Genomic DNA, 27,262 nt, shown 5'->3' with positions numbered 1-27,262 from the left:
CAATTATAAGGACACCTTTCCTAACATTGGGATGCACCTGGTTTTGAAGACAAGTTGCACTCTTACCTTCAGGAAAATCTTCGTCTTGCCAATCTGCCAGTCGTCATCCTTACCCAAAACAGCTTCTGCAATGCGCTCGCACGTTCCACGCAGATCTCCCTAAGGAAGAAAGACATTTGCTGGGATTTTTGTGAACTGTTCCTGAGAATTACAGCTATCTCATACCTTGATAGGAGCCCCGTGGCGCAGAGTGTTAAAGCTGCAGTACTACAGCCCTAAACTCTGCTGACAACCTGAGTTCTATCCCCAGCGGAAGCTGGGTTTTCAGGTAGCCGGCTCAGGTTGACACAGCCTTCCATCCTTCTGAGGTCGGTCAAATGAGTCCCCAGCTTGCTGGGGGAAAGGGTAGATGACTGGGGAAGGCAATGGCAAACCACCCCATAAAAAGTCTGCTGTGAAAGCAACGTCACCCCAGAGTCGGAAACGACTGGTGCTCGCACAGGGGACCTTTCCGTTCCTAGTTAAAGCTGCAGTACTGCAGTCCTAAGCTCTGCTCACGACCTGAGTTCGATCCCCGGTGGAAGCTGGGTTTTCAGATAGCTGGCTCGAGTTGACTCAGCCTTCCATCCTTCCGAGGTCGGTAAAATGAGTACCCAGCTTGCTGGGGGGAAAGGGTAGAGGACTGGGGAAGGCAATGGCAAACCACCCCGTCAAAAGTCTGCCGTGAAAATGTTGCGAAAGCAACGTCACCCCAGAGTTGGAAACGACTGGTGCTTGCACAAGGGACCTTTCCTTTCCCTCTTAGGCGCCAATTCAGTGTGCTTACCCTACACCACACATTCTCTGGGATTAGGGACTTTTGCTCTCTGTTCCAATTCACAGTGCCTGTCTTTCCTTACCTGAATGAGACATCCTTAGCCATAGAGATAAGGAAGGGGGGGGGGGGAATGCCTTTCCACTACTCACTCCGGTTCTCCTTTGAAACTGACATGAAATTAACAAGGCCTGAGATACAGTTTGATTTGTGAATGGATTAACCCTGAGCTTCAGTAAATCTTTGTTAGCTGTCCTGACCTGGAGAAAGCTGTCCAGGAAATTAACTGTCAGTTTGATGTAGTGGTTCAGTGTGTGCAGTCTGTGGTCTCTTACCTGGGAGGACCGTGTTGGATTCCCCACTCCTCCACTTGCAGCTGCTGGAACGGCCTTGGGTCAGCCAGAGCTCTCTTATCTGGGAGAACTGGGTTTGATTCCCCACTCCTCCACTTGCAGCTGCTGGAATGGTCTTGTGTCAGCCATAGCTCTTTTCTCTGGGAGAACCGTGTTTGATTCCCCACTCCTCCACTTGCAGCTGCTGGAATGGCCTTGGGTCAGCCAGAGCTCTCTTATCTGGGAGAACCGGGTTTGATTCCCCACTCCTCCACTTGCACCTGCTGGATGGCCTTGGGTCAGCCAGAGCTCTCTTATCTGGGAGAACCGGGCTTGATTCCCCACTCCTCCACTTGCACCTGCTGGGATGGCCTTGGGTCAGCCAGAGCTCTCTTATCTGGGAGAACCGGGCTTGATTCCCCACTCCTCCACTTGCACCTGCTGGGATGGCCTTGGGTCAGCCAGAGCTCTCTTATCTGGGAGAACCGGGCTTGATTCCCCACTCCTCCACTTGCACCTGCTGGGATGGCCTTGGGTTTGTGAGTTCCCTGCGTTGTGCAGGGGGTTAGACTAGATGACCCTGGAGGTCCCTTCCAACTTTATGATTCTAGGGTTTTCAAGGCAGGGGAGTAACAGGTGGTTTGCCTTTCGCTATTTCTGCATAGCAACCGTGGACTCCTTTGAACATATATGAACATATGAAGCTGCCTTATACTGAATCAGACCTCTGTGGGTCCATCAAAGTCAGTATTGTCTACTCAGACTGGCAGCGGCTCTCCAGGCTCTCAAGCGGAAGTTTTTCATACCTATTTGCCTGGACCCTTTTTTGGAGATGCCAGGGATTGAACCTGGGACCTTCTGCTTACCAAGCAGATGCTCAGCCACTGAGCTACAGCCCCAATGTATGTCTCTCCAGGGTCACAGGCTGAGGTTTTTCATGCCTGCTTGCCTGGACCTTTTAACTGGAGATGCCGGGGATTGAACCTGGGACCTTCTGCTTACCAAGCTGATGCTCTGCCACTGAGCCACCGTCCCTTTGGTGGTCTCCCATCCATGGATTAATCAGGGCTGACCTTGCTTAGTCTCTGAGATCAGATGAGATCAGGCTAGCCTGGGCCATCCACGTCAGGGCATGAAACAAACAGAGATGGTTTGCCATTGTCTGCCTCTGCATAGCAACCCTCGAAGTCTGTTTCAATGGAGTCTGTTTCAATGAAAGCTTATACTCAGAATTAAATTCTGTTGGTCTTAAAGGTGCCGCTGGACTCAAACTGTGTTCTAACGCTAGTAAAAAGGGAATGTAGCAGGAAGAAGAAGAAATTGGATTTATATCCCGCCCTCCACTCCGAAGAGTCTCAGAGTGGTTCACAATCTCCTTTCCCCCCACAACAGACACCCTGTGAGGTGGGTGGGGCTGAGAGGGCTCTCACAGCAGCTGCCCTTTCAAGGACAACCTCTGCCAGAGCTCTGGCTGACCCAAGGCCTTTCCAGCAGCTGCAAGTGGAGGAGTGGGGAATGAAACCCGGTTCTCCCAGATAAGAGAGCTCTGGCTGACCCAAGGCCATTCCAGCAGGTGCAAGTGGAGGAGTGGGGAATGAAACCCGATTCTCCCAGATAAGAGAGCTCTGGCTGACCCAAGGCCATTCCAGCAGCTGCAAGTGGAGGAGTGGGGAATCAAACACGGTTCTCCCAGAGAAGAGAGCTACAACTGACCCATGGCTATTCCAGCAGCTGCAAGTGGAGGAGTGGGGAATGAAACCCGGTTCTCCCAGATAAGAGAGCTGTGGCTGACCCAAGGCCATTCCAGCAGCTGCAAGTGGAGGAGTGGGAGAATCAAACCCAGTTCTCCCAGAGAAGAGAGCTCTGGCTGACCCAAGGCCATTCCAGCAGCTGCAAGTGGAGGAGTGGGGGAATCAAACCCGGTTCTCCCAGAGAAGAGAGCTCTGGCTGACCCAAGGCCATTCCAGCAGCTGCAAGTGGAGGAGTGGGGGAATCAAACCCGGTTCTCCCAGAGAAGAGAGCTCTGGCTGACCCAAGGCCATTCCAGCAGCTGCAAGTGGAGGAGTGGGGGAATCAAACCCGGTTCTCCCAGAGAAGAGAGCTCAGGCTGACCCAAGGCCATTCCAGCAGCTGCAAGTGGAGGAGTGGGGAATCAAACCCGGTTCTCCCAGATAAGAGACTTAACCACTACACCAAACTGGCTCTCCAGGAAAAGAGGAAGACCTCATGCAAGTTGGATCAACTCACTTAATAAAGCTATGGACCTCAGTTTGCAAGACCTGGGCTTGGCTGTTAATGAGAGGACATCTTGGAGGACGTTCATTCATAGGGTCACTGTAAGTCAGAAGTGACGTGGCGTCACTTCACACACACACACGCACTGTTTATAGTACAAAGGTAAAAGTAAAGGTCGTCCCCTGTGCAACCACCAGGTCGTTACCGACCTATGGAGTGACATCGCATCGTGTCGTTTTCTGGGCCGACTTTTTACGGGGTGGTTGGCCATTGCCTTCCTCAGTCATCTACGCTTTCCCCCCAGCAAGCTGGGTCCTCGTTTGACCGACCTCGGAAGGGTGGAAGGCTGAGTCAACCCTGAGCCGGCTACCTGAAAACCCAGCTTCTGCCAGTATCGAACTCAGGTCGTGAGCAGAGCTGAGGACTGCAGTACTGCACCTTTACCGCTCTGCGCCACGAGGCTCTTTACTGTTTATAGTACATCTTGCCATAGATAGTTAGTTGCTCCTGCTGTTCTCTGATTCTGTAATCCTAATCGCATTGCATTTGGATTGTTAACTGCAGCCCTTATAGCCTGTGATCATCTTTGAGTCACAGGGAGAAACAAAAGTCCGAATAGTCAAAGCGATGGTATTTCCAGTAGTCATGAATGGCTGTGAGAGCTGGACCATAAGGAAGGCCGAGCGCAGAAGAATAGATGCTTTTGAGCTGTGGTGCTGGAGAAGACTCTTGAGAGTCCCTTGGACTGCAAGAAGATCAAATCAGTCAGTCCTAAGGGAGATCAACCCAGACTGTTCTCTGGAAGGTCAGATGCTGAAGCTGAAGCTCAAAGACTTTGGCCACCCAATGAGAAGGGAGCACTCCCTGGAGAAGACTCTTGAGAGTCCCTTGGATTGCAAGAAGATCAAATCAGTCAGTCCTAAGGGAGATCAACCCCGACTGTTCCCTGAAAGGTCAGATGCTGAAGCTGAAGCTGAAGCGCAAATACTTTGGCCACCAAATGAGAAGGGAGCACTCACTGGAGAAGACTCCTGAGAGTCCCTTGGACTGCAAGATCCAATCAGTCAATCCTCAGGGAAATCAACCCAGACTGTTCCCTGGAAGGTCAGATGCTGAAGCTGAAGCTCAAATACTTTGGCCATCCAATGAGAAGGGAACACTCCCTAGAGAAGACTCTTGAGAGTCCCTTGGACTGCAGGAAGATCCAATCAGTCAGTCCTCAGGGAGATCAACTCCGACTGTTCCCTGGAAGGTCAGATGCTGAAGCTGAAGCTCAAATACTTTGGCCACCCAATGAGAAGGGAGCACTCCCTGGAGAAGACTCTTGAGAGTCCCTTGGACTGCAGGAAGATCCAATCAGTCAGTCCTAAGGGAAATCAACCCCGACTGTTCCCTGGAAGGTCAGATGCTGAAGCTGAAGCTCAAAGACTTTGGCCACCAAATGAGAAGGGAGCACTCACTGGAGAAGTTCCTGATGCTGGGAAAGACAGAAGGCAGAAGAAGAAGGGGATGGCAAAAGATGAGATGGCTGGACAGCGTTACTGATGTAACTAACATGAATTAGAGCAGACTTCGGAGGATGGTGGAAGACAGGAGGGCTTGGCGTGACTTGGTCCATGGGGTCGCAAAGAGTCGTACTCTGACTGTGTGACTGAACAACAACAAATTGCATTGCATTTGGATTGTTAACTGCAGCCCTTATAGCCTGTGATCATCTCTGAGTCACAGGGAGAACGGAAGACTACAACTAAGGAAAGGAAAGGTCCCCTGTGCAAACACCAGTCTTTTCCGACTCTGGGGTGACGTTGCTTTCACAACGTTTTCATGGCAGACTTTTAATGGGATGGTTTGCCATTCCCCAGTCATCTACACTCCCCCTCCCCTCCCAGCAAGCCGGGGACTCATTTGACCGACCTCGGAAGGATGAAAGGCTGAGTCAACCTCGAGCCGGCTACCTGAAAACCCAACTTCTGCCGGGGATCAAACTCAGGTCGTGAGCAGAGCTTAGGACTGCAGTGCTACAACTAAAGCAAGGAAGTAAATAATAAAAGGCATACCTGTTTATACGCCGGCTTCACCCCCGGCATGAGAACACGGTACCTGTCCACAAACTCTACAAAAGTGTAGCGGATGGGGTAGCCGGCTCTGCGGATTCGGATGGTCTCCATCATCCCCGAGTATCTCAGCTGACGGACGCAGAGCTCCCGATCGAACAACTGCAGAGAGAGAGAGAGAAAAGGAGCCTTCGACACCCCTGCATGCAACGTGTTGTTTTTAAACGTGTTGTCACCATTCAGCTGCTCCAGTAACTGAGCGGGCAGGAAGATTCACTCGCTAATAAAACATGTGAACAAACGCAGGCTAAACCAATATGCGTAAGGTCTGTTTAATGCTTTTATTTTTGTAGGTGTAAAACAGCCTCAGAGCAAATGATCTTTCCGCTGCCCTCTGGTTTCCTGCAATGCCGTTTCCTGCGACGGTCATCGACACTCTCTTTTCCGATCTCAGGCAGAGAATCCCAGGGAAAAAATGTTTTCATTCTACCGTCAATTTACACCAGGGCGGAGAACCTTTTTTCTGCCAAGGGCCATATGGATATTTAGAACATCATTCGCGGGCCATAAAAACCCGATCAACTTAAAAAACAGCACTCCGTCGAGGGAGAACGATTCAGGCCAGCAAAATGAATGCAAACGATTGTTTTTCTATTTGAAGTCATGTGGGGAGAGCCTAATTTGGCGCATGCACGCACAAACACACACACACAGCCTGCCGCCCTAGGCAAATGCATAGGTCCAGGGCTTTTTTGTAGAAAAAGCCCAGCGGGAACTCAGTAGCATATTAGACCACATCCCCTAATGTTAGCATATTAGGTCACACGCTCATTGGCATATTAGGCCACGCCACCTGGGATAACCAAGTGCAAACTGAACTGGGAGAGTAACTTTTCCAGGCTCTGTAGCAATTCCGGCCAAGCCCCAGGGAGGCTGCCGCACAGTAGATCTGGGCCCTGTGATCCCTGCCTGGCCCTGGGGAGGCTGCTGCACAGCGCAGATGGGCCCCACGATCCTCGCTGGCCAGCCAGGCCCCAGGGAGGCTGCCACATGGCTCGGTTCAGCCCAGCAATCCCCGAGGGCCACACCAAGTGACCTTAGGGTTGCCAAGTCCAATTTAAGAAATATCTGGGGACTTTGGGGGGTGGAGCCAGGAGCAAGGCTGTGACAAGCACAATTGAACTCCAAAGGGAGTTCCGGCCATCACATTTCAAGGGAATGAACACCTTTTAAATGTCTTCCTTCCATAGGAAATAATGAAGGATAGGGGCACCTTCTTTTGAGGCACATAGAATTGGACCCCCTGGCTCAATCTTTTTGAAACTTGGAGGGTATTTTGGGGAGAGGCACCAGATGCTACGCTGCAAATGTGGGGCCTCTACCTCAGAAAACAGCCCCCCCCAGAGCCCCAGATACTCGTGGATCCGTTCTCCATTATTCCCTACGGGAATATGTCTCCATAGGGAATAATAAAGTTCCCAGCAGATGTTTCCCTCCCCTACCCCCGCTTTCTGACGACCCTGAAGCGGGGGGAGGGCCTCCAAACTGGGGGATCCCCTGCCTCCACCTGGGGATTGGCAACCCTAAGTGACCTCGAGGGCCGTATATGGCCCTTGGGACGGAGGTTCCCCACCCCTGATTTACACAGTCAATTTCCTAGTTTAGTAGCCCCTCCTTTTTTTGTTACGCGTGTTTAAGGTTTCAGAGGACGGCTTGCGGTTCGCAGCTCTATCGCATGGCAAAGAAACCGCAAAGCATCATGCTCCAGGGCAGCGTTGGAGTTATAGGGTTGCCAACAATATTCCCTCAAAGCTGGAGAGCCTCGTGAGCAAAAATGCTACTTTGTGACCGACTGGCATTAAAGGGGTGAGCGTAGGGTTGCCAATCCCCAGGTGGGGGCAGGGGATCCCCCGGTTTGGAGGCCCCCCCCGCTTCAGGATCATCAGAAAGCGGGGGGGGGGAATGCCTTCTGGGCACTCCATTATACCCTATGGAGACAAATTCCCATAGGGAATAATGGGGAATTGATATCTGGGACTCTGACTGGGGAGGGGGCTGTTTTTTGAGATAGAAGCATCGAATGTTTGGCATAGCGTCCGGTGCTTCTCCTCCAAGCGCCCTACAAGTTTGAAAAAGATCAGACTGGGGGGTCCAATTCTGTGAGCTCCCAAAGAAGGTGCCCCCATCCTTCATTCTTTCCAATAGAGGGAAGGTATTTCAAAAGGTGTGCGGTGGTCCCTTTCAAGGCGATGGCCAGCACTCCCTTGGGAGTTCAATCGTGCTTTGCCACATCCTTGATCCCGGCTCCACCCCCAAAGTCTCCTGGCTCCACCCCCAAATTCCCCCAGATATTTCTTGAGTCAGACTTGGCAACTCTATCTAATAGTAACTCTTGAATAGTTCAGGCCAGGGGTCATTTTGTAGACAAATAGGTAATAGAACTCATTAGCATAACTAATTAGCATATGCCACCCCCAGCCAAAAGCAACCCAGTGCAAGAAAGGAGAGCCCTAGGCGAGTGAGGCCTGCTTGAGCTGGCTGGATCTCAAGCCAGCCTAAGCAGGCCTCACTCGCCTAGGGCTCCCCTGGACTACACTCCCCACCCCTTCGAACGGCCGGCAATCCACCCGCCACCCCAAATCACATAAGAAGTGGAGAAAGGACGGTGCAGGCTTCTCTAGGGGTTAACGAGGGCTGCTGGGTGCGTGGCAAAGCCCCTGGCGGTTGGCTGGCTGTCCGCTCTCCTAATCCAGGGATTGTTATGCAGATGCAGCTACTATTCAATGGACAAGGTTGAGGGGGAACTCTCAGAAGGTGGGGAGGAAGAGGGGGAGGAACTCTCCAAGGTGGGGAGGAAGAGAGGGAACTCTCAGAAAGGTTCAGGAGCTGAAAGGTTCAGGAGCCAGTTTGGTGTAGTGGTTAAGCGCATGGACTCTTATCTTGGAGATCCAGGTTTGATTCCCCACTCCTCCACCTGCAGCTGCTGCAATGGCCTTGGGTCAGCCAGAGCTTTCATAGGAGTTGTCCTTGAAAAGGCAGCTGCCGTGAGAGCTCTCTCAGCCCCACCCACCTCACAGGGTGTCTGTTGTGGGGGAGAAGATAGAGGAGATTGTAAGCCGCTCTGAGTCTCTGATTCAGAGAGAAGGGCGGGGTATAAATCTGCAGTCATCTTCTTCTGTTGTGGGGGGAGGAGATACAGGAGATTGTAAGCCGCTCTGAGTCTCTGATTCAGAGAGAAGGGCGGGGTATAAATCTGCAGTCATCTTCTTCTGTTGTGGGGGGAGGAGATACAGGAGATTGTAAGCCGCTCTGAGTCTCTGATTCAGAGAGAAGGGCAGGGTATAAATCTGCAGTCATCTTCTTCTGTTGTGGGGGGAGGAGATACAGGAGATTGTAAGCCACTCTGAGTCTCTGATTCAGAGAGAAGGGCTGGGTATAAATCTGCAGTCTTCTTCTTCTGTTGTGGGGGGAGGAGATACAGGAGATTGTAAGCCGCTCTGAGTCTCTGATTCAGAGAGAAGAGCGGGGTATAAATCTGCGGTCTTCTTCTTCTGTTGTGGGGGGAGGAGATATAGGAGATTGTAAGCTGCTCTGAGTCTCTGATTCAGAGAGAAGGGCAGGGTATAAATCTGCGGTCTTCTTCTGTTGTGGGGGGAGGAGATACAGGAGACTGTAAGCCGCTCTGAGTCTCTGATTCAGAGAGAAGGGCGGGGTATAAATCTGCAGTCTTCTTAACCACCTTTCTTCCCAACCAAACCTTCTAGATCTAGATTTACATCCCCGATTGTGACGCTGATGAGAATTTCCAGCAAGGCACAGGATTCTCGCAGGACAAAGGCAGATTTCTAGGTGCCGCTGTGAGATCTCGGGGCTGCTTCTGTTAAAAAAAACAACCACAAGCACCACAAAATCCAGGCCAAGGTCAGAAAACAAGACGGGAACTCACCATCGGCTTCTTGTACTCGTTGGGTTTGATGCAGCGGACGAAGAAAGGCTGGCAGACGCTGAGCGTTCGCATCAGCAACTCCAGAGAGCGCTTGAACTGACTGCTGAGGGTTGGGGAGCGTTTCCTGGTCTCGGCCCCCTGGAAGATGACCAACGGCAGTGAAAGATCAGTGCCAGGAAATGGGGGAAAGAGAGAAACACGGACGTGAACGGAGAATTCCCACCCGTCCTGGCCTGCTCAAGGAAGGGATTCTTTCTATGAAAAACTGTAGGGAGGGGGGGCTGTGGTAGAAGGTAGGTTGAAGGTGGGGTTCTCAGAGTGGCACAAAATGGAAGAGTTTGGAAAGACAACCAAACCACCTCTCCGTGTATAAATTTCCAAATTAATATACAAATAAGGCGTTGACTTATCAAACCCAAACACATTGGTTCTAGGGTTGCCAAGTCCAATTCAAGAAATATCCGGGGACTTTGGGGGCGGAGCCAGGAGACATTGGGGGCGGAGCCAGGAGCAAGGGTGCGACAAGCATCATTGAACTCCAAAGGGAGTTCTGGCCATCACATTTAAAGGGACAGCACACCTTTTTAAATGCCTTCCTTCCACAGGAAATAATGGGATAAGGGCACCTTCCTTTGCGGCTCATAGAATTGGACCCCCTGGTCTAATCGTTTTGAAACTTGGGGGGGATTTTGGGGAGAGGCGCTAGATGCTATACTGAAAATTTTGTGCCTCTATCTCAAAAAAACAGCCCCCCCCCAGAGCCCCCGATACCTCCAGATCAATTCCCCATTATACCCTATGAGAATCGATCTCCACATAGGGCATAATGAAGTGCCCAGGAGACATTTCCCTCCCCCCCACCCCCCGTTTCTGGCCACTCTGAAGTGAGGGATTGGTGCCTCTACTCATGAGTTGTTGTCAACTTCTCCAAAGTAACACAGACACACCATCCCAAGAGGAAGCCTTTCAATCGAAGACGGAAGCCTCCGGAGGTGGAAAGTCACATGGTGACTGTGGGGGCGGGGCTTCCCCCGTCGGCCAGCTGACTGGGGACGGGAAGGAGCCTGGGAAAGCGGGAGAACCCCCGCTGGGACCTGGGGATTGGCAAGCCTAGTTGTTTCATTCAATAATTTTCAGTAATAGGAAGTAATACCAGGTGGGCAGCCGTGTGGTTTGAAGCAGGAGAACAAAGTAGGGTGTCAAATTGCACTATGAAGACCAACAGAGTTTTATTCAGAATGTCAGCTTTCGTGTGCTCTAAGCACACTTCATCAGACAGTAGGATGGAATGGGAAATATAGAGAAAGTGGGCAGTGAATCAGCATGCAAAATCATGGAAATGTCCCTTAGCGGATTAAAAGAATCACAAGCCGGGGCCTAGCAACTGCCAGCCTGCGTCCACCAGGCGAAAACAACAAAAACAGTAATAAACGTCAGAACAGCAGATCGATATCCATTAAGTATCCTGCAATAAATGAGAGTCTGCTCTGGGTTAAAAGGAGGCTTAATTTAAACAGGTTCTCAGAGGCTTAATTTAAATATGTAACACATATATAAAAACATCATTCTAGTTTGCCATTAGTATATGTAATGAGATTAGTATATGTAATGAGATAAACAGCCAATATCCCTTATTTGAGTATGTCAATTCAAAAAAAACATTTTTCTGATACACTATTCTAAAAGAGAAATACATTGGAATACTGTGGAAATGTAGCTATACTTGATGAAAGTGGTATATGTAATGAGAAAAAAAATCCAATATCCCTGTTCAGTCCTGAGGTGTTTGTCCCAAATTTCATAATAATTTGTAATTCAGCAATTTTCCTCTCCGTTCTGTTCTTGAAGTTCCTTTGCAGCAAAACACATGATGCAACTACTGTCCTTACGTGACAAAATGTCAAGATCTAATATAATTTCCTTATAAATGTCTGACAACAGGAGAACCAGTCCAATATCATTTCAGATTAAACAATCCTTCTTCTTGGGACCGTCTTAGAATCACAGAATCATAAGAGTTGGAAGGGACCTCCAGGGTCATCTAGTCCAACCCCCTGCACAATGCAGGAAACTCACAAACACCTCCCCCTAAATTCACAGGATCCTCTTTGCTGTCAGATGGCCACCTAGCCTCTGTTTAAAAACCTCCAAGGAAGGAGAGCCCAACACCTCCAGAGGAAGCCTGTTCCACTGAGGAACCGCTCTAACGGTCAGGAAGTTCTTCCTAATGTTGAGCCGGAAATTCTTTTGATTTAATTTCAACCTGTTAGTTCTGGTCCTACCTTCTTGGGCCACAGAAAACAATTCCACGCCATCCTCTATAAGACAGCCCTTCAAGTACTTGAAGATGGTGATCATATCACCTCTCAGCCGCCTCCTCTCCAGGCTAAACATCCCCATCTCCTTCAACCTTTCCTCATAGGACTTGGTCTCCAGACCCCTCACCATCTTCGTCGCCCTCCTCTGGAACCCTTCCAGCTTGTCTATATCCTTCTTAAAATGTGGTGCCCAAAACTGAACACAAGACTCCAGATGGGTCGCGGCGCTCTGGGGAAGGAAATACCTCTCCCGGTTTTAAACGGTGCGCCGCTGAAAGCGGCGGGCCGGGTCAGGAGCCTGGGAGTTCTACTGGAGCCTTCACTATCAATGGAGGCCCAGCTAGCGGCCACTGCCAAGTCGGCGTTTTTTCATCTGAAGCGGGCAAGGCAGTTGGCTCCTTTCCTAGAGCGCCGGGACCTGGCAACAGTGATCCATGCGACGGTCACCTCAAGATTGGACTACTGTAATGTCCTCTACATGGGGCTGCCTTTGTGTCGAACCCGGAAGCTGCAACTAGTGCAGAACGCAGCAGCCAGGCTGTTATTAGGACTCCCGAAATGGGAGCGTATACAGCCGGGGCTGCGTGAACTGCACTGGCTGCCAGTTACATACCGGGTCCGCTACAAAGTGCTGGTCATCACCTTTAAAGCCCTATATGGTCGAGGACCTGCCTACCTGAGGGACCGTCTCTCCCCATATGAGCCCCAAAGAGCACTGAGGTCAGCACGGAAGAACAAGCTGACTATCCCTGGGCCAAAGGAGGCAAAATTACAGAGCACCCGTGCACGGGCCTTCTCTGTTACAGCCCCGTGCCTCTGGAACCAGCTCCCGGAAGAGGTGCGGGCTCTGCGGAACCTGGACCAATTCCTCAGGGCCTGTAAGACCATTCTTTTCAGGCAGGTCTTTGTAGACTGCTGACAAAGATGGCTGTTCAACCCACCAAATGATTCCATCTAGTGACCTCTGCCATTATATAAATGGACAGAATAGCACCAAGAACATCACCGCTGCTGTTAAATTATGGAATGGCTTAGACAACTGGACTGGTTTTAGATATTATTGTTTTAAATTATTGTATAATTTAAATACTGCTTTTAAACGTACTATATATTGTATAATTTTATCGAACTTGTTGTTAGCCGCCCTGAGCCTGCCTAGGCGGGGAGGGCGGGATATAAATAAATTTTATTATTATTATTATTATTACCAGAGCAGTCTTGTATAATGCTGACACGAAGGAAAATGGGCAGCCGCGTTCTGCTAGTAAGTGAATTATTATTAGAGAAAGCCAGGAGAAGTGGTACATACTGAATTGTAGAAAATGATTAATGGCGCTACCAAACAACTGGACTCATCATTATAGAAGTCGGTCCCAAGAAAAAGGATTGCTTAATCCAAAACGATATTGGACCGGTTCTCCTGTCGTCAGGAAATTATATTAGGTCTGGACATTTTGTCACGTAAGGACAGTAGAGACATTGTGTGTCTTGAATGGTTTCCTCGCTGTAGTATTTCCTATCACTGAAAATGATTGAATGAAACAACTGGATTTGATAAGTAAACACGTTGTTTGTACATTAATCTGGATTTTGAAATTTGTACACGGAGAGCTGGTTTTGTTGTTTTTTTTGAGCAGTTGTACCTCCATCGTCCCGATATATTGTGACAAAATAGAAGAATGGTAGATGAGCAGAGTGGCACAGCATAGGTTGATTTTATGATACCCGTTAGGTCAGACAAGGCCACAGTAATTTTGGATGAGTTTGGGGGATCCATAATATGACCTTTTTAAAAAAAAAAAAAAACAGCCATGGAGAAGGGAATTAAGATAGGAGATATAGTGCCGGGGAGTTTAAACCTTACCATCAGGGTTTTTTTTTTTGTAGAAGGTACTCCTTTGCATATTAGGCCACACCTCCCTGATGTAGCCAATCCTCTAAGCGCTTACAGGGATCTTAGTACAGGGCCTATTGTAAGCTCCAGGAGGATTGTCTATAGCAGAGGGGTGAGGCCTAATATGCAAAGGAGTTCCTGCTACCCAAAATCCCCTGTTCATAAGAATTACCCTACTCCTTTGCATATTAGGCCACACCTCCCTGATGTAGCCAATCCTCTAAGCGCTTACAGGGATCTTAGTACAGGGCCTATTGTAAGCTCCAGGAGGATTGTCTATAGCAGAGGGGTGAGGCCTAATATGCAAAGGAGTTCCTGCTACCCAAAAGCCCCTGTTCATAAGAATTACCCTACTCCTTTGCATATTAGGCCACACCTCCCTGATGTAGCCAATCCTCTAAGCGCTTACAGGGATCTTAGTACAGGGCCTATTGTAAGCTCCAGGAGGATTGTCTATAGCAGAGGGGTGAGGCCTAATATGCAAAGGAATTCCTGCTACCCAAAATCCCCTGTTCATAAGAATTACCCTACTGGGTTAGATCAGGTCCATCTAGATGGGCATCCTGCTATCGAAAGTGGCCAGTTTGGGCTCCAGTGACCAGGGAACTATGGTCTCTAGCATCAGTCCCCAGTATTTGGTGTTTCTAGCCTCTGTGTCTCCTGTCTTCTCATCCTGGACACTTGTCAAAGTCTGATTCTGGCCGCTTTTCACAGTGGTCTGTTCTGGACGTGCGGCCTCCAATGGAATCTTCTCACCTGTGACAATCTCTCTCTCTCTCTCTCTTTTTTAACAGACAAAGCACAACCCCAAGCAGATTCCAGTGGTTTCATCCTTTGAAATGAACAAGCAGCCTAGAGAAAAACCTGCTGCTGAAGAGAATGGAATGTGGGGCAACCGAGGGGAGGAGCAGAGAAGGGGAAGTCAACAGAGGGATGGACGTCAGTTGAGGACAGAGAAGAGCAGGAAGGTGCTCAAGAGAAACCAGAGAGTGAAGAAGGAGAAGGATGAGAGAAGGAAGCAGAGAGACAGACAGACCGACCAAGGGGATGAAGAAGAGTGGACTCTTAAGAACATGAGACACCATGTTGGATCAGGTCCGTGGCCCATCCAGTCCAACATTCTGAGTCACACAGTGGCCAAAATCCAGGTACCATCAGGAGGTCCACCAGCAAAGACATAACCACTTAAGAGAAGCCATATTGGATCAGGCCAATGGCCCATCCAGTCCAAGGCTCTGTGTCACACAGTGGCCAAAACCCAGGGGCCATCAGGAGGTCCACCAGAAGGCTAGGACTCCAGAAGCCCTCCCAGTCTCTCCCCCTCCTCCCAAGCACCAACATTACAGAGGACATAAGAGAAGCCATGTTGGATCAGGCCAATGACCCATCCAGTCCAACACTCTGGGTCACAGTGGACAAAACCCAGGTGTCATCAGGAGGTCCACTGGAAGGCCAGAACTGAAGAAGCTCTCCCACTGTTGCCCCCCCAAACACCAAGAATACAGAGCATCACTGCCCCAGGTAGAGTATTCCATCTATACCAGGAGTGGCCAAACAGTGGCTCTTTCACACATATTGTGTGGCTCTCAAAGTCCCCACCGCCCACCACCCTGTCAGTCAGCTTGGAGAAAGCATTTGTCTCTTTAAATCACTTCTCCAAGCTGGCTTGGAAAATGCATTTAAAGTTCCTTTCTTTCCACTGCTCCCTTCCCACCCCATATATTTTCCTTCCTTCCTTCCTTCCTTCCTTCCTTCCTTCCTTCCTTCCTTCCTTCCTTCCTTCCTTCCTTCCTTCCTTCCTTCCTGCTTTCCAACACCTGACATTTATTCTATGTGGCTCTTACGTTAAGCAAGTGTGGCCATCTCTGGTCTATACTTTGTGGCTAATACCACTCATGGACTTCTGCTCCAGGTGTTTCTCCAATCCCCTCTTGAAGCTGTCTATGCTTGTAAGTTACCACCCCTTCCTGCGGCAGTGAATTCATGTTAATGACTCTTTAGGTGAAGAAGTACTTCCTTTGATCCATTCTAAATCTACAGCTCCTTAACTTCATGGAGTGCCCACGAGTTCTTGTCTTGTGAGAAAGGGAGAAAAGGACTTCTTTCTCTGCCTTCTCTATCCCATGCATAATTCTGTAAACCTCTATCATGTCACCCCTCTATAGCCATTCCTCCAAGCTAAAGAGCCCTAACCTCTTTAATTCATATCAGCAGCAACAAAGACAGTTCACCAGAAAGTTTGGCAAAACCCAAACAGACTTCTATCATGATAAGAGTTTCCTTGTCTCATACAAGGGTAAAATTAGCTAGATGAGACAAGTACCATCTATCTCACAGAGCCCAGAACAGCTGAATTCCAGACACACACAGCCTCAATTTGCATTAGGGCAGTGTGGGGATGGAGTAGGGACATCCACTGTGCTAGGGTTGCCAAGTCCAATTCAAAAAATATTTGGGGTCTTTGGGGGTGGAGCCAGGAGACTTTGGGGTGGAGTCAGAAGACATTGGGGGCGGAGCCAGCAGCAAGGTTGTGACAAGCATAATTGAACACCAAAGAGTGTTCTGGCCATTACATTTAAAGGGACCGCACACCTTTCAAATGCCTTCCCTCCACTGGAAAGAATGAAGGATATGGGCACCTTCTTTGGGGGCTCATAGAATTGGACCCCCTGGTCCAATCCTTTTGAAACTTGGAAGGTATTTTGGGGAGAGGCTCTGGATGCTATGCCGAAAATTTGGTGCATCTAGCTCAAAAGAACAGCTCCTTAGAGCCCCAGATACCCGTGAATCAATTCTCCATTATACCCTATGGGAATCGGTTTCCATAGGGTATAATGGAGTGCCCAGCAGACATTTCCATCCCCTCCCATTTTTGATGACCCTGAAGCAGCGGGGGGAGGGCCTCCAACCCGGGGGATCCCCTGCCCCCACCTGGGGATTGGCAACCCTACACTGTGGCCTGCTCTGGGAAAGACCCCCAAATCTATCCGGTTTTAGGGGGAGCCCATCTGGTGTTAATGCTAACATGTGTTGTTTTAAATTGCCTTCGGGGCCCTGATTGGTTGGTCGGTAAGAAAGTTCCTCCAACTCCCCAATCACGTTGAGAGCCCTTTTCTACAGCATTCGCAACAGAAGGGATTTTTTTTTAAAGCACACCTCTCTGTATTCATATGACAACCCCATTCTCTTAGAATGAACCCGCAGTGCATTACATAGGGACAGAGAAAACCAACGGAAGGGTTCACACGAAACAGACTGAGGTGGGGATGGGGACAGACATACAACAGAAGGGAACTCTTGGCTTTGTTTTACCTTCAGAGTGGGTGCAGCCGACTGGCCGAAAGCACTGGACGCATAGCCACAGAGAAACTACAGGGGAGCAAAAGACAAAAAACAAAAACAAAAAAAGACAGAGAACAGATACAGTTGAAAAGGAAAAACGACCAAGACGGGAGTTCTGAGCGACTGCTCAGGCCAAGCAGACGCAAAGCAAGACAGCTTTGCTTTGCGACTGCTGTCAATTCAAATGGCACGAAGGCTGCCTGGCAGTTTTGCCGTGGAAGGGGCTGCGCTAGAAGACTGCGAAGCAGGGTCTTCCCTGTGTTAGCACCTGAGTCGTGGCACTTCCTTTCCACAAGCATTTCACCAGCACCCAGACTGTAGAATTTCAAGCACCGGAGTCCAAAGGAATTTCTAAGCACTAAAAACTTTGGCAGAGTTGTTTCTGGTGCATTGGATCTGTTTCAGATCTTGCTATTTAGTAGAGAATACCCCTTTTTCTTCTTGCTTTTGCACAACTTTGACCCTACAATTGATGGTCAATCTCTGTTTTAAAATGATGTCTCACTACTGAGTTTGACTGAGATTTTCACCGCACCGGCTTCACTGTTCTCTGTTTTGGAAGCTCTGGTCTCAAGACAGGATAGAAAACGTTTGAATAAATAAGCAAAGAAACGATTGAAGAGGGAGTTTTGTAGAGACAAGCTGAAATCCATGCACTGAGCTGCAGAACAGCTTGCTGCAGGGTGCAACTTGTAGGAAAAAAAAGGTGCCGGAGATCATTAGCACAACTCACTGGCATATGCCACACCGTCTGACATCGCTGGAAGGTGTACTAAATTCTAGCAGCTCAGCATCTACCTTAAAATGCTTCTTGAATTAGAATTGTCATAAGAAACACCTTACTCCCACCATACTTTTAAAATTACTTTATCCTCTGCGGCCACAGTGGCACGAGGAAGATACCACGGGGCTACCGTAAAAGAGACTGAATTTCCGCAAGCAGCATCTCTGGGTATTTGTGAAAACGTTTTAACAAGGCAGCCCCACGAGAGGTCAAATGAAAGCAGGTGGGGCACCCAATATAGGGAGCCCTGGATAGTCTCCCCACCTTCGTCACTCCAACCATTACTAAAGTCATTATCACCACCAGAGGGCCTGAAGCCTCTCTGGGAACACATTGAAGGGTTGCTAAGCAACCGTCTCTGGTGCTTCCTTCTTAGGGTTGCCAAGTACCTTTAAGCCCTGGAAGTGACGTCATTGAGCCGGCGACGTCACGTGGTGACTGCTCTAGGTGATTCCAGGAAAACTCTGTGGTTTTCCTGGATGCTCTAGCCCCTCCCAAATGGCTAGAGCGTCCCGGAAAACCATAGAGTTTCCCCGGAAATGCCTAGAGCAGTTACCACATGATGTCACCAGCGCAACGACGTCACTTCTGGGTGACGTCATCGCACTGGCGACGTTGGGGGAGGTTCCGCCCACCGGCCCAATGTGGTTCGGCGGGTTGGAAACCTTCCGGGTGGGGGAACCCCTGCCTGGATCGGGGACTTGGCAGCGCTATTCCTCCTGCCTTTTCCTTGTCCCAAATAAATGGAAAATCTGCTTCTTGAAAGACTTTTGGGTTACCAGAGGGGAGACAAGAGCATAACATATCTCTAGGGCAGGAGTGTGGGCCCAAGCTAGGATTGCCAACTCCGAGGGGGGAAATTCATGGAGATTTGGGGGTGGAACTTGGGGAAAACAGCATATAACGCCATAGAGCAGGGGTGGCCAACAGTAACTCTCCAGATGTTTTTTGCCTATAACTCCCATCAGCCCCGGCCAGCATGGCTAATGTCTGGGGCTGATGGGAGTTGTAGGCAAAAAAAAACATCTGGAGAGCTACCGTTGGGCATAAACATCTGGAGAGCTACCGTTGGGCATAGAGTCTGCCCTCCAAAGCAGACATTTTCTCCAGGGGAACGGATCCAGGTAGTCTGGAAATCAGCCGCAACTCTGGGAGATCTCCATGTCCTCTCTGGAAGTTGGCAACCTGGCCTAAGCAGTGCCCCCCGCCCCCCCCCGAAGTACCTCGAACCAGGCCTGCTTCCAATATTGGCTTCGGGACAGCTCCAGAAACGATCCAGCGCAAAATCAGTCCAGCCTCTCCCCGCCGCCCTCCCATCCCAACTGCTTACTAAGCTCAACTTGGACTTTGGCTGTCGGGTTCCCTCCGTCTGATCTGCAGCTGGTCTCCTGACAGAAAGCCCTTGAGACAGCCTATTGCTCCCCACCCACCCGCCACTTTAAGCAACTTGTTTTCGAAAGAAATCCCCAAACCATGCCAGTTAGTCTCTTTTCTACCCGACGCTGAAAGTGTTCAAAACTGGCAGGAACTCCTAGTCTGAACAGAGGAATAAGGCTATTTTGTTGAAAGCAAACAGACAACTGAATATCAGTCCTCAGTTTGACCTCCCTAGAATCACGGAGTTGGAAGGGACCTCCGGGGTCATCTAGTCCAACCCCCTGCACAATGCAGGAAACTCACAAATGCCTCCCCCTAAATTCACAGGATCTGCATTGCTGTCAGATGGCCATCTAGCCTCTGTTTAAAAACCATTTTTAACCGCCCCCCCCCCGCCGCCTATCAAATGGAGAATAAAAACCTCCCTGCCTGCCAAATGGAGGTTTAAAAACAGAGGTTAAAAACCTCCCTGCCTATCAAATGTCGGTTTGAACTGGAAGCTCTTTCAGCTGTGGTGAAGGTGAACACCTATGAAGCAAGCTGCTCAGACTAGGAGCAAGAACGCCCAGCAACTCAGTTCTGGCTGGCTTGGCATCAGGCGTGTGGCCTATTATGCAAAGGACTTCCTGTTGGGCTTTTCCTACCCCAAAAGCTCCATATGAAACAACCATCAGGGGGTGTGGTCTAATATGCAAAAGAGTTCCTGCTGGGCTTCTTCTACAAAAAAGCCCTGTGGAAAGCTGGTGACATCAGGGGGTATGGCCTAATATGCAAAAGAGTTCCTGCTAGGCTTCTTCTACAAAAAAGCCTTGCGGAAAACAATGGTGACCTCAAGGGGTGTGGTCTAATATGCAAAAGAGTTCCTGCTGGGCTTCTTCTACAAAAAAAGTCTTGTGTGAAACAATGGTGTCATCAGGGGGTATGGTCTAATATGCAAAAGAGTTCCTGCTAGGCTTCTTCTACAAAAAAGCCCTGCGGAAAGCTGGTGACATCAGGGGGTGTGGCCTAATATGCAAAAGAGTTCCTGCTGGGCTTCTTCTACAAAAAAAGTCTTGTGTGAAACAATGGTGTCATCAGGGGATATGGTCTAATATGCAAAAGAGTTCCTGCTAGGCTTCTTCTACAAAAAAGCCCTGTGGAAAGCTGGTGACATCAGGGGGTGTGGCCTAATATGCAAAAGAGTTCCTGCTAGGCTTCTTCTACAAAAAAGCCTTGCGGAAAACAATGGTGACCTCAAGGGGTGTGGTCTAATATGCAAAAGAGTTCCTGCTGGGCTTCTTCTACAAAAAAGTCTTGTGTGAAACAATGGTGACATCAGGGGGTGTGGTCTAATATGCAAAAGAGTTCCTGCTGGGCTTCTTCTACAAAAAAGCCCTGTGGAAAGCTGGTGACATCAGGGGGTGTGGCCTAATATGCAAAAGAGTTCCTGCTAGGCTTCTTCTACAAAAAAGCCTTGCGGAAAACAATGGTGACCTCAAGGGGTGTGGTCTAATATGCAAAAGAGTTCCTGCTGGGCTTCTTCTACAAAAAAAGTCTTGTGCGAAACAATGGTGACATCAGGGGGTGTGGTCTAATATGCAAAAGAGTTCCTGCTAGGCTTCTTCTAAAAAAAAGCCCTGTGTGAAACAATGGTGTCATCAGGGGGTGTGGTCTAATATGCAAAAGAGTTCCTGCTGGGCTTCTTCTACAAAAAAAGTCTTGTGTGAAACAATGGTAACATCAGGAGGTGTGGCCTAATATGCAAATGTGTTCCTGCTGGACTTGTTTTTAAAAAGCCCTGTAGGGGGAAATGGTGATGTCAGGAGGTGTGGCCTAATATGCAAATGAGCACCTGATGGGGTTTTCCTACCAAAAAAGACCTGCTTAGACTATTAGCTTACCTGGCCCAGTATTACCTGCTTTCCCAGCCCTCGTGTGGCCTCGGCTCTGGTATTTGAGATTCTTTAACGCAGGGACCCCAGCGTGTTGCATCTGGGTACCATGCTGCCTGCTGACACTTTTCTTGGTGCCTGTCAAGTTTGGTTTTCTAAAGGTCAAGATGGGTAGCCTGGCTGGGTTAGTCTGTCTGTAGCGGTAGAAAAGAGCAAGAGTCCAGGTGCGTCTGAAAGCGTTTGCGGCAGCGGCTGAGCTTTCGTGAGTCATGAAATCTCACCCGCTGTCAGAAATGTTGTTAGTCTTCAAGGTGCTAAAAGGTCAAGGGAGTCCCCTGTGCAAGCACCGAGTCGTTGCCGACCCATGGGGTGACGTCACATCACGACGTTTTCTCGGCAGACCTTTTTACGGGGCATTTTGCCACTGCCTTCCCCAGTCATCTACGCTTCCCCCCCAGCAAGCTGGGGACTCATTTGACCGACCTCGGAAGGATGGAAGGTTGAGTCGACCTTGAGCTGGCTACTTGAACCCAGCTTCCGCCGGGATCGAACTCAGGTCGTGAGCACAGCTTGGACTGTGGTACTGCAGCTTACCACTCAGCACCATGGGGCAGGGCTGGATTAACAATTAGGCAAAGAAGGCATTGGCCTATGGGTCCCCACACCTTTAGGGGCCCCAAGCCAGCTCCCCCCACCCCCGTTTTCCTCCTGCTTGCAGTCCTCCCAGCCTCCACGCGCAGCCAGCAACTGAGCTGCTCTTTGCCTGACTTGCCTCATGCGATTGCTGTATTTTATCTTTCTTCTAATTTCATTTCATTTTATTCAATTTATATCCCGCCCTCCCCACCGAGGCGGCTCAGGGCGGCTCTGTGCAAAGAAAGTATTATGAGTTTTAATAAAGACACATGTGTAATATTTGTTCATGTCTTGCAGCTCTCGAACTTCTGATGTTTATTCTATGTGGCTCTTACGTTAAGCAAGTTTGGCCACTCCTGTTGTAAGGGAAGTGTAAGAACACAAGAAGAGCCCTGCTGGATCAGACCAACACTCCATCGAGTCCAGCATCTTGTCCAGGCCTCAGATTTCATGAGAGCTCACAGGAGCGCAGCTCCTGAACCTTTCTGAGAGTTCCACCTCCTCCTTCTGAGAGTTCCTCCTCTGCCTTCTGAGAGTTCCACCTCCCCTTTCTGAGAGTTCCACCTCCCTGTCCGTTGAATAGTAGATGCAGCTGCATAACAATCCCTGGATGAGCTCCACTACCTATTTTTCTACAATATGACCCCTGGCAAGCAATAGTCATTTCCGACTCTGGGTGACGTTGCTTTCACGTTTTCACAGCAGAGTTTTTATGGGGTTGCCTTCCCCGGTCATCTACGCTTTCACCCCAGCAAGCTGGGTTTTCATTTTACCGACCTTGGAAGGATCAAAGACTGAGTCAACCTTGAGTCAGCTACCTGAACCCAGCTTCCGCCGGGATCGAACTCCGGTCGTGAGCAGAGCTTAGGACTGCAGTACTGCAGCTTTACCACTCTGCACCACTGGACCTTAAGGAAAGGAAAGGAAAGGTCCCCTGTGCAAGCGCTAGTCTTTTCCGACTCTGGGGTGACGTCGCTTTCACAACGTTTTCACGGCAGACTTTTGACAGGGTGGTTTGCCCTTGCCTTCCCCAGTCATCTACACTTCCCCACCCCCAGCAAGCTGGGTACTCATTTTACCGACCCCGGAAGGATGGAAGGCTGAGTCAACCTCAAGCCGGCTACCTGAAAACCCAGCTTCTGCCGGGGATCAAACTCAGGTCGTGAGCAGAGCTTAGGACTGCAGTACTGCAGCTTTAACACTCTGCGCCACGGGGCTCTTGAAACTGGACCTTAAAGACTAACAAAATTTCTGGCAGCAGGTGAGATTTCGTGACTCATCTGCTGCGGCAAATTCTTTACTGGACTCTTTCTCTTTTCTTCTGATTCCGCGCGCACCGTTAGATCGGGAATCCTCAGTGTCTCTCCTGGGAGCACGTCTACAGTTTCAGGATTCAGAGTGTCAGGTTCCCAGGCTGCGCAGCCTTTGATTTTAACACAACGAGGGCTGGCACATCTCCTCCTGCTTCTTTCCTCGCTCGCAGATACCTCCCCCAAGTCCCCCATCTCTTCTTACAGCAGGGCCCTGGGCGACGCGCAGCCATTGGTTCGCTCAGCACGGCTTCGAGCGACACCTGTCCTGTGCAACTCGGTGTGGATTGCAAGATCAATTTGCAGGTGGAAGCACAAAGAAAGGAAAAGGGTGGGGAGGGGAGGAAAAAGACTCAAATGAACCCTCTCCCGAAGTTTCCCTTCCGTAGAGGAAGGTCATTTTTGCCCAGGGGTGGGAGGGAGACGAGGAGGGAGAAACCAAGAGTGCATGCATCAAAACTTCAAAGGAAACTGAATTTGCAAAGGTGAAAGAAGCTTTGTCAACGGCAAAGCTGTGAAAATCAGCTTTGCCTGTCAAATGCTTGTTGCCCCGGATAGAACTCTTTCTTTTCCCGCAAGGCCCGAGAACAAGGGTGGCCAAACTGAGGCTTGGGAGCCACACGTGGTTCTTTCACACATATCGTGTGGCTCTCAAAGTCCCCACTGCCCCATCGGCCTGCTGGGAGAAGGCGTTTATCTCTTTAAATCACTCCTCCATCCCAAGCCAGCCAACGGCTTGGAGATTACATTTGAAGTTGCTTTCTTTCCACCTCTCTCTGCCTCCTCCCACCCCCATCTTTTCCCCTCCCTCTCTCTCTTCCTTCCCACCCTCCTTCCTTCCTTGCCTTGCGGTTCTCAAGCATCTGACATATATGCCTTGCGGCTCTCAAACATCTCATGTTGATTCTATGTCACTCTTACGTTAAGCAAGTTTGGCCACCCCCTTTGAACATATGAACATATAACGCTGCCTTCTACTGAATCAGACCCTGGGTCCATCAAAGTCAGTATTGTCTACTCAGACTGGCAGCGGCTCTCCAGGGTCTCAAGCTGAGGTTTTTCACACCTACTTGCCTGCACCCTTTTTTGGAGATGCCGGGGATTGAACCTGGGACCTTCTGCTTACCAAGCAGATGCTCTACCACTGAGCCACCATCCCTCCCCAATCAGTATTGTCTACTCAGACTGGCAGCGGCTCTCCTGGGTCCTAAGCTGAGGTTTTTCACGCCTACTTGCCTGGACCCTTTTTAGTTGGAGACGCCGGGGATTGAACCTGGGACCTTCTGCTTACCAAGCAGATGCTCTACCATTGAGCCACCATCCCTCCCCAATCAGTATTGTCTACTCAGACAGGCAGCGGCTCTCCTGGGTCTCAAACTGAGGTTTTTCACGCCTACTTGCCTGGACCCTTTTTAGTTGGAGATGCCGGGGATTGAACCTGGGACCTTCTGCTTACCAAGCAGATGCTCTGCCACTGAGCCACCGTCCCTCCATGCCCTAGAAGCGTGAGTTTTTCCAAAACTAAGATGCTGTCGTTGGACAGCTGCGTTGTGCATGGATACTTCTGGATCCTCAGGACCCGGCTTTTTACAGTTCCTTTCACAGTGTCCATACCCCACCCTGGAAACCCTACTCAATTCCTGCACCCCGTTACTAGAGATCTACTACCATGGCTACGTCGGCTTGGAAGATCTGCTTGATGAATTTGTTTCTTGAAGAGTGGACCAGCTGGATGATGTCCCCGTGGAGCGTGTCCCTGTTTTTCTCCAGGAACCCTGCAGGAGGAGAAGATGGTGACTTGAATCAGATAGTATTCTTCGGGGGGGGGGGGGGGGTTGTAGAAAAAGGCCAGCTGGAATCATTTGCATATTAGGCCACACCCTCTGACGTCATCATTGCTCCACACAGGGCCTTTTTTTTTGGTAGAAAAAGCCCGGCAGAAATTCATTTGAAGAAGAAGACTGCAGATTTATACCCCACCCTTCTCTCAGAATCAGAGACTCAGAGCGGCTTACAATTTCCTATATCTTCTCCCCTCCCCCCACAACAGACACCCTGTGAGGTGGGTGGGGCTGAGAGAGCTTTCCCAGCAGCTGCCCTTTCAAGGACAACCTCTGTCAGAGCTATGGCTGACCAAAGGCCACTCCAGCAGCTGCAAGTGGAGGAGTGGGGAATCAAACCTGGTTCTCCCAGAGAAGAGAGCTCTGGCTGACCCAAGGCCATTCCAGCAGCTGCAAGTGGAGGAGTGGGGAATCAAACCCGGTTCTCCCAGAGAAGAGAGCTCTGGCTGACCCAAGGCCATTCCAGCAGCTGCAAGTGGAGGAGTGGGGAATCAAACCCGGTTCTCCCAGAGAAGAGAGCTCTGGCTGACCCAAGGCCATTCCAGCAGCTGCAAGTGGAGGAGTGGGGAATCAAACCCAGTTCTCCAGATAAGAGAGCTATGGCTGACCAAAGGCCACTCCAGCAGCTGCAAGTGGAGGAGTGGGGAATCAAACCCGGTTCTCCCAGATAAGAGATCTATGGATGACCAAAGGCCACTCCAGCAGCTGCAAGTGGAGGAGTGGGGAATCAAACCCAGTTCTCCAGATAAGAGAGCTATGGCTGACCCAAGGCCATTCCAGCAGCTGCAAGTGGAGGAGTGGGGAATCAAACCCGGTTTTCCCAGATAAGAGAGCTATGGCTGACCCAAGGCCATTCCAGCAGCTGCAAGTGGAGGAGTGGGGAATCAAACCCGGTTCTCCCAGATAAGAGATCTATGGCTGACCCAAGGCCATTCCAGCAGCTGCAAGTGGAGGAGTGGGGAATCAAACCCAGTTCTCCAGATAAGAGAGCTATGGCTGACCCAAGGCCATTTCAGCAGCTGCCAGTGGAGGAGTGGGGAATCAAACCCAGTTCTCCCAGATAAGAGAGCTATGGCTGACCCAAGGCCATTCCAGCAGCTGCAAGTGGAGGAGTGGGGAATCAAACCCAGTTCTCCAGATAAGAGAGCTATGGCTGACCAAAGGCCACTCCAGCAGCTGCAAGTGGAGGAGTGGGGAATCAAACCCAGTTCTCCAGATAAGAGAGCTATGGCTGACCCAAGGCCATTCCAGCAGCTGCAAGTGGAGGAGTGGGGAATCAAACCCGGTTTTCCCAGATAAGAGAGCTATGGCTGACCCAAGGCCATTCCAGCAGCTGCAAGTGGAGGAGTGGGGAATCAAACCCGGTTCTCCCAGATAAGAGATCTATGGCTGACCCAAGGCCATTCCAGCAGCTGCAAGTGGAGGAGTGGGGAATCAAACCCAGTTCTCCAGATAAGAGAGCTATGGCTGACCCAAGGCCATTTCAGCAGCTGCCAGTGGAGGAGTGGGGAATCAAACCCAGTTCTCCCAGATAAGAGAGCTATGGCTGACCCAAGGCCATTCCAGCAGCTGCAAGTGGAGGAGTGGGGAATCAAACCCGGTTCTCCCAGATAAGAGAGCTCTGGCTGACCCAAGGCCATTCCAGCAGCTGCAAATGGAGGAATGGGGAATCAAACCCGGTTCTCCCAGATAAAAGTCCGCACACTTAAGCACTACACCAAACTGGCTCTCCAGAGGGAGAAGATATACCGTGCTATGTCCCCCTGCCAAGATGAGGTTTCAGTGGAGATCCTATAGACTAGCCCCGTCCTCCCCACGCTGTCTCTCGCATGCAAGTCTTCTGCTTACCATTCGTTTCATAGTATACGATGCCAGCGAAGTGGTTGATGCCAAACTGGGTGTCGTAGTTGTTTTTGGGCGGGATGTAATTGCTGTTGAGCTTGTGCTGGGAATTCAGCTTGTTCAGCATGGTGGTATCTGTTCCCTGTATCCGCGAGAAAGCCCGCAGTGAGAAATATAGCAATCCAAGGATCTGATCCCCAAGTGAGTTGCTGTAGTTCAGCTAATGTGTGCTACTGTCTCAACTCCTCCACATGTTTTTGTTCTAGCGCATTGACTTTCCATCAGAGGGAGGGAAAAAAACCAAGAAATACCTGTAGCCTCATGCTCAAATTCTTAAATAAACTTGTCGGAGAGGGAAATGGCGGCTGGATGAATGGTCTTGAACAAGCTAGCTGGAACTGTAACAGTTAATGTATACCCAACCACTTTTCCCATGGGAAGTAGAAAGACAGCATCCACATTCATATTATTTTAATTTTTTTGACGATTCCCATACGGAATAATGGGGAATTGATCCGCGGGCATCGGGGGCTCGGAGGGGCAGTTTTTTGAGGTAGAGGCACCAAATTTCCCGTATAGCATCTAGTGCCGCTCCCCAAAATACCCCCCAAGTTTCAAAACGATTGGACCAGTTCTATGAGCCCCAAAAGAAGGTGCCCCTATCCT

At 49.9% G+C, this 27,262-nt stretch overlaps 1 protein-coding gene across 1 annotated transcript in view; it reads right to left on the bottom strand.

The window, feature by feature from the left end:
* The window catches only part of LOC132569150 (unconventional myosin-VIIa-like), an 89,377-nt gene that overhangs the window by 21,669 nt on the left and 40,446 nt on the right, over positions 1-27,262 (bottom strand). Inside the window, exons 11-15 of the mRNA XM_060235335.1 lie at positions 26,603-26,738; positions 24,582-24,688; positions 9,382-9,519; positions 5,439-5,597; positions 67-159 (exon numbers count right to left, since the gene is read on the bottom strand). Coding sequence (XP_060091318.1) covers positions 67-159; positions 5,439-5,597; positions 9,382-9,519; positions 24,582-24,688; positions 26,603-26,738 — 633 coding nt within the window. The remainder of the gene's footprint in view (positions 1-66; positions 160-5,438; positions 5,598-9,381; positions 9,520-24,581; positions 24,689-26,602; positions 26,739-27,262) is intronic.

This window comes from Heteronotia binoei, chromosome 3 (assembly GCF_032191835.1).
Source record: "Heteronotia binoei isolate CCM8104 ecotype False Entrance Well chromosome 3, APGP_CSIRO_Hbin_v1, whole genome shotgun sequence".
NCBI lineage: Eukaryota > Metazoa > Chordata > Lepidosauria > Squamata > Gekkonidae > Heteronotia > Heteronotia binoei.
Note: the sequence above shows the minus strand (reverse complement) of the source record. Positions and strands in the feature narration are given on the sequence as shown.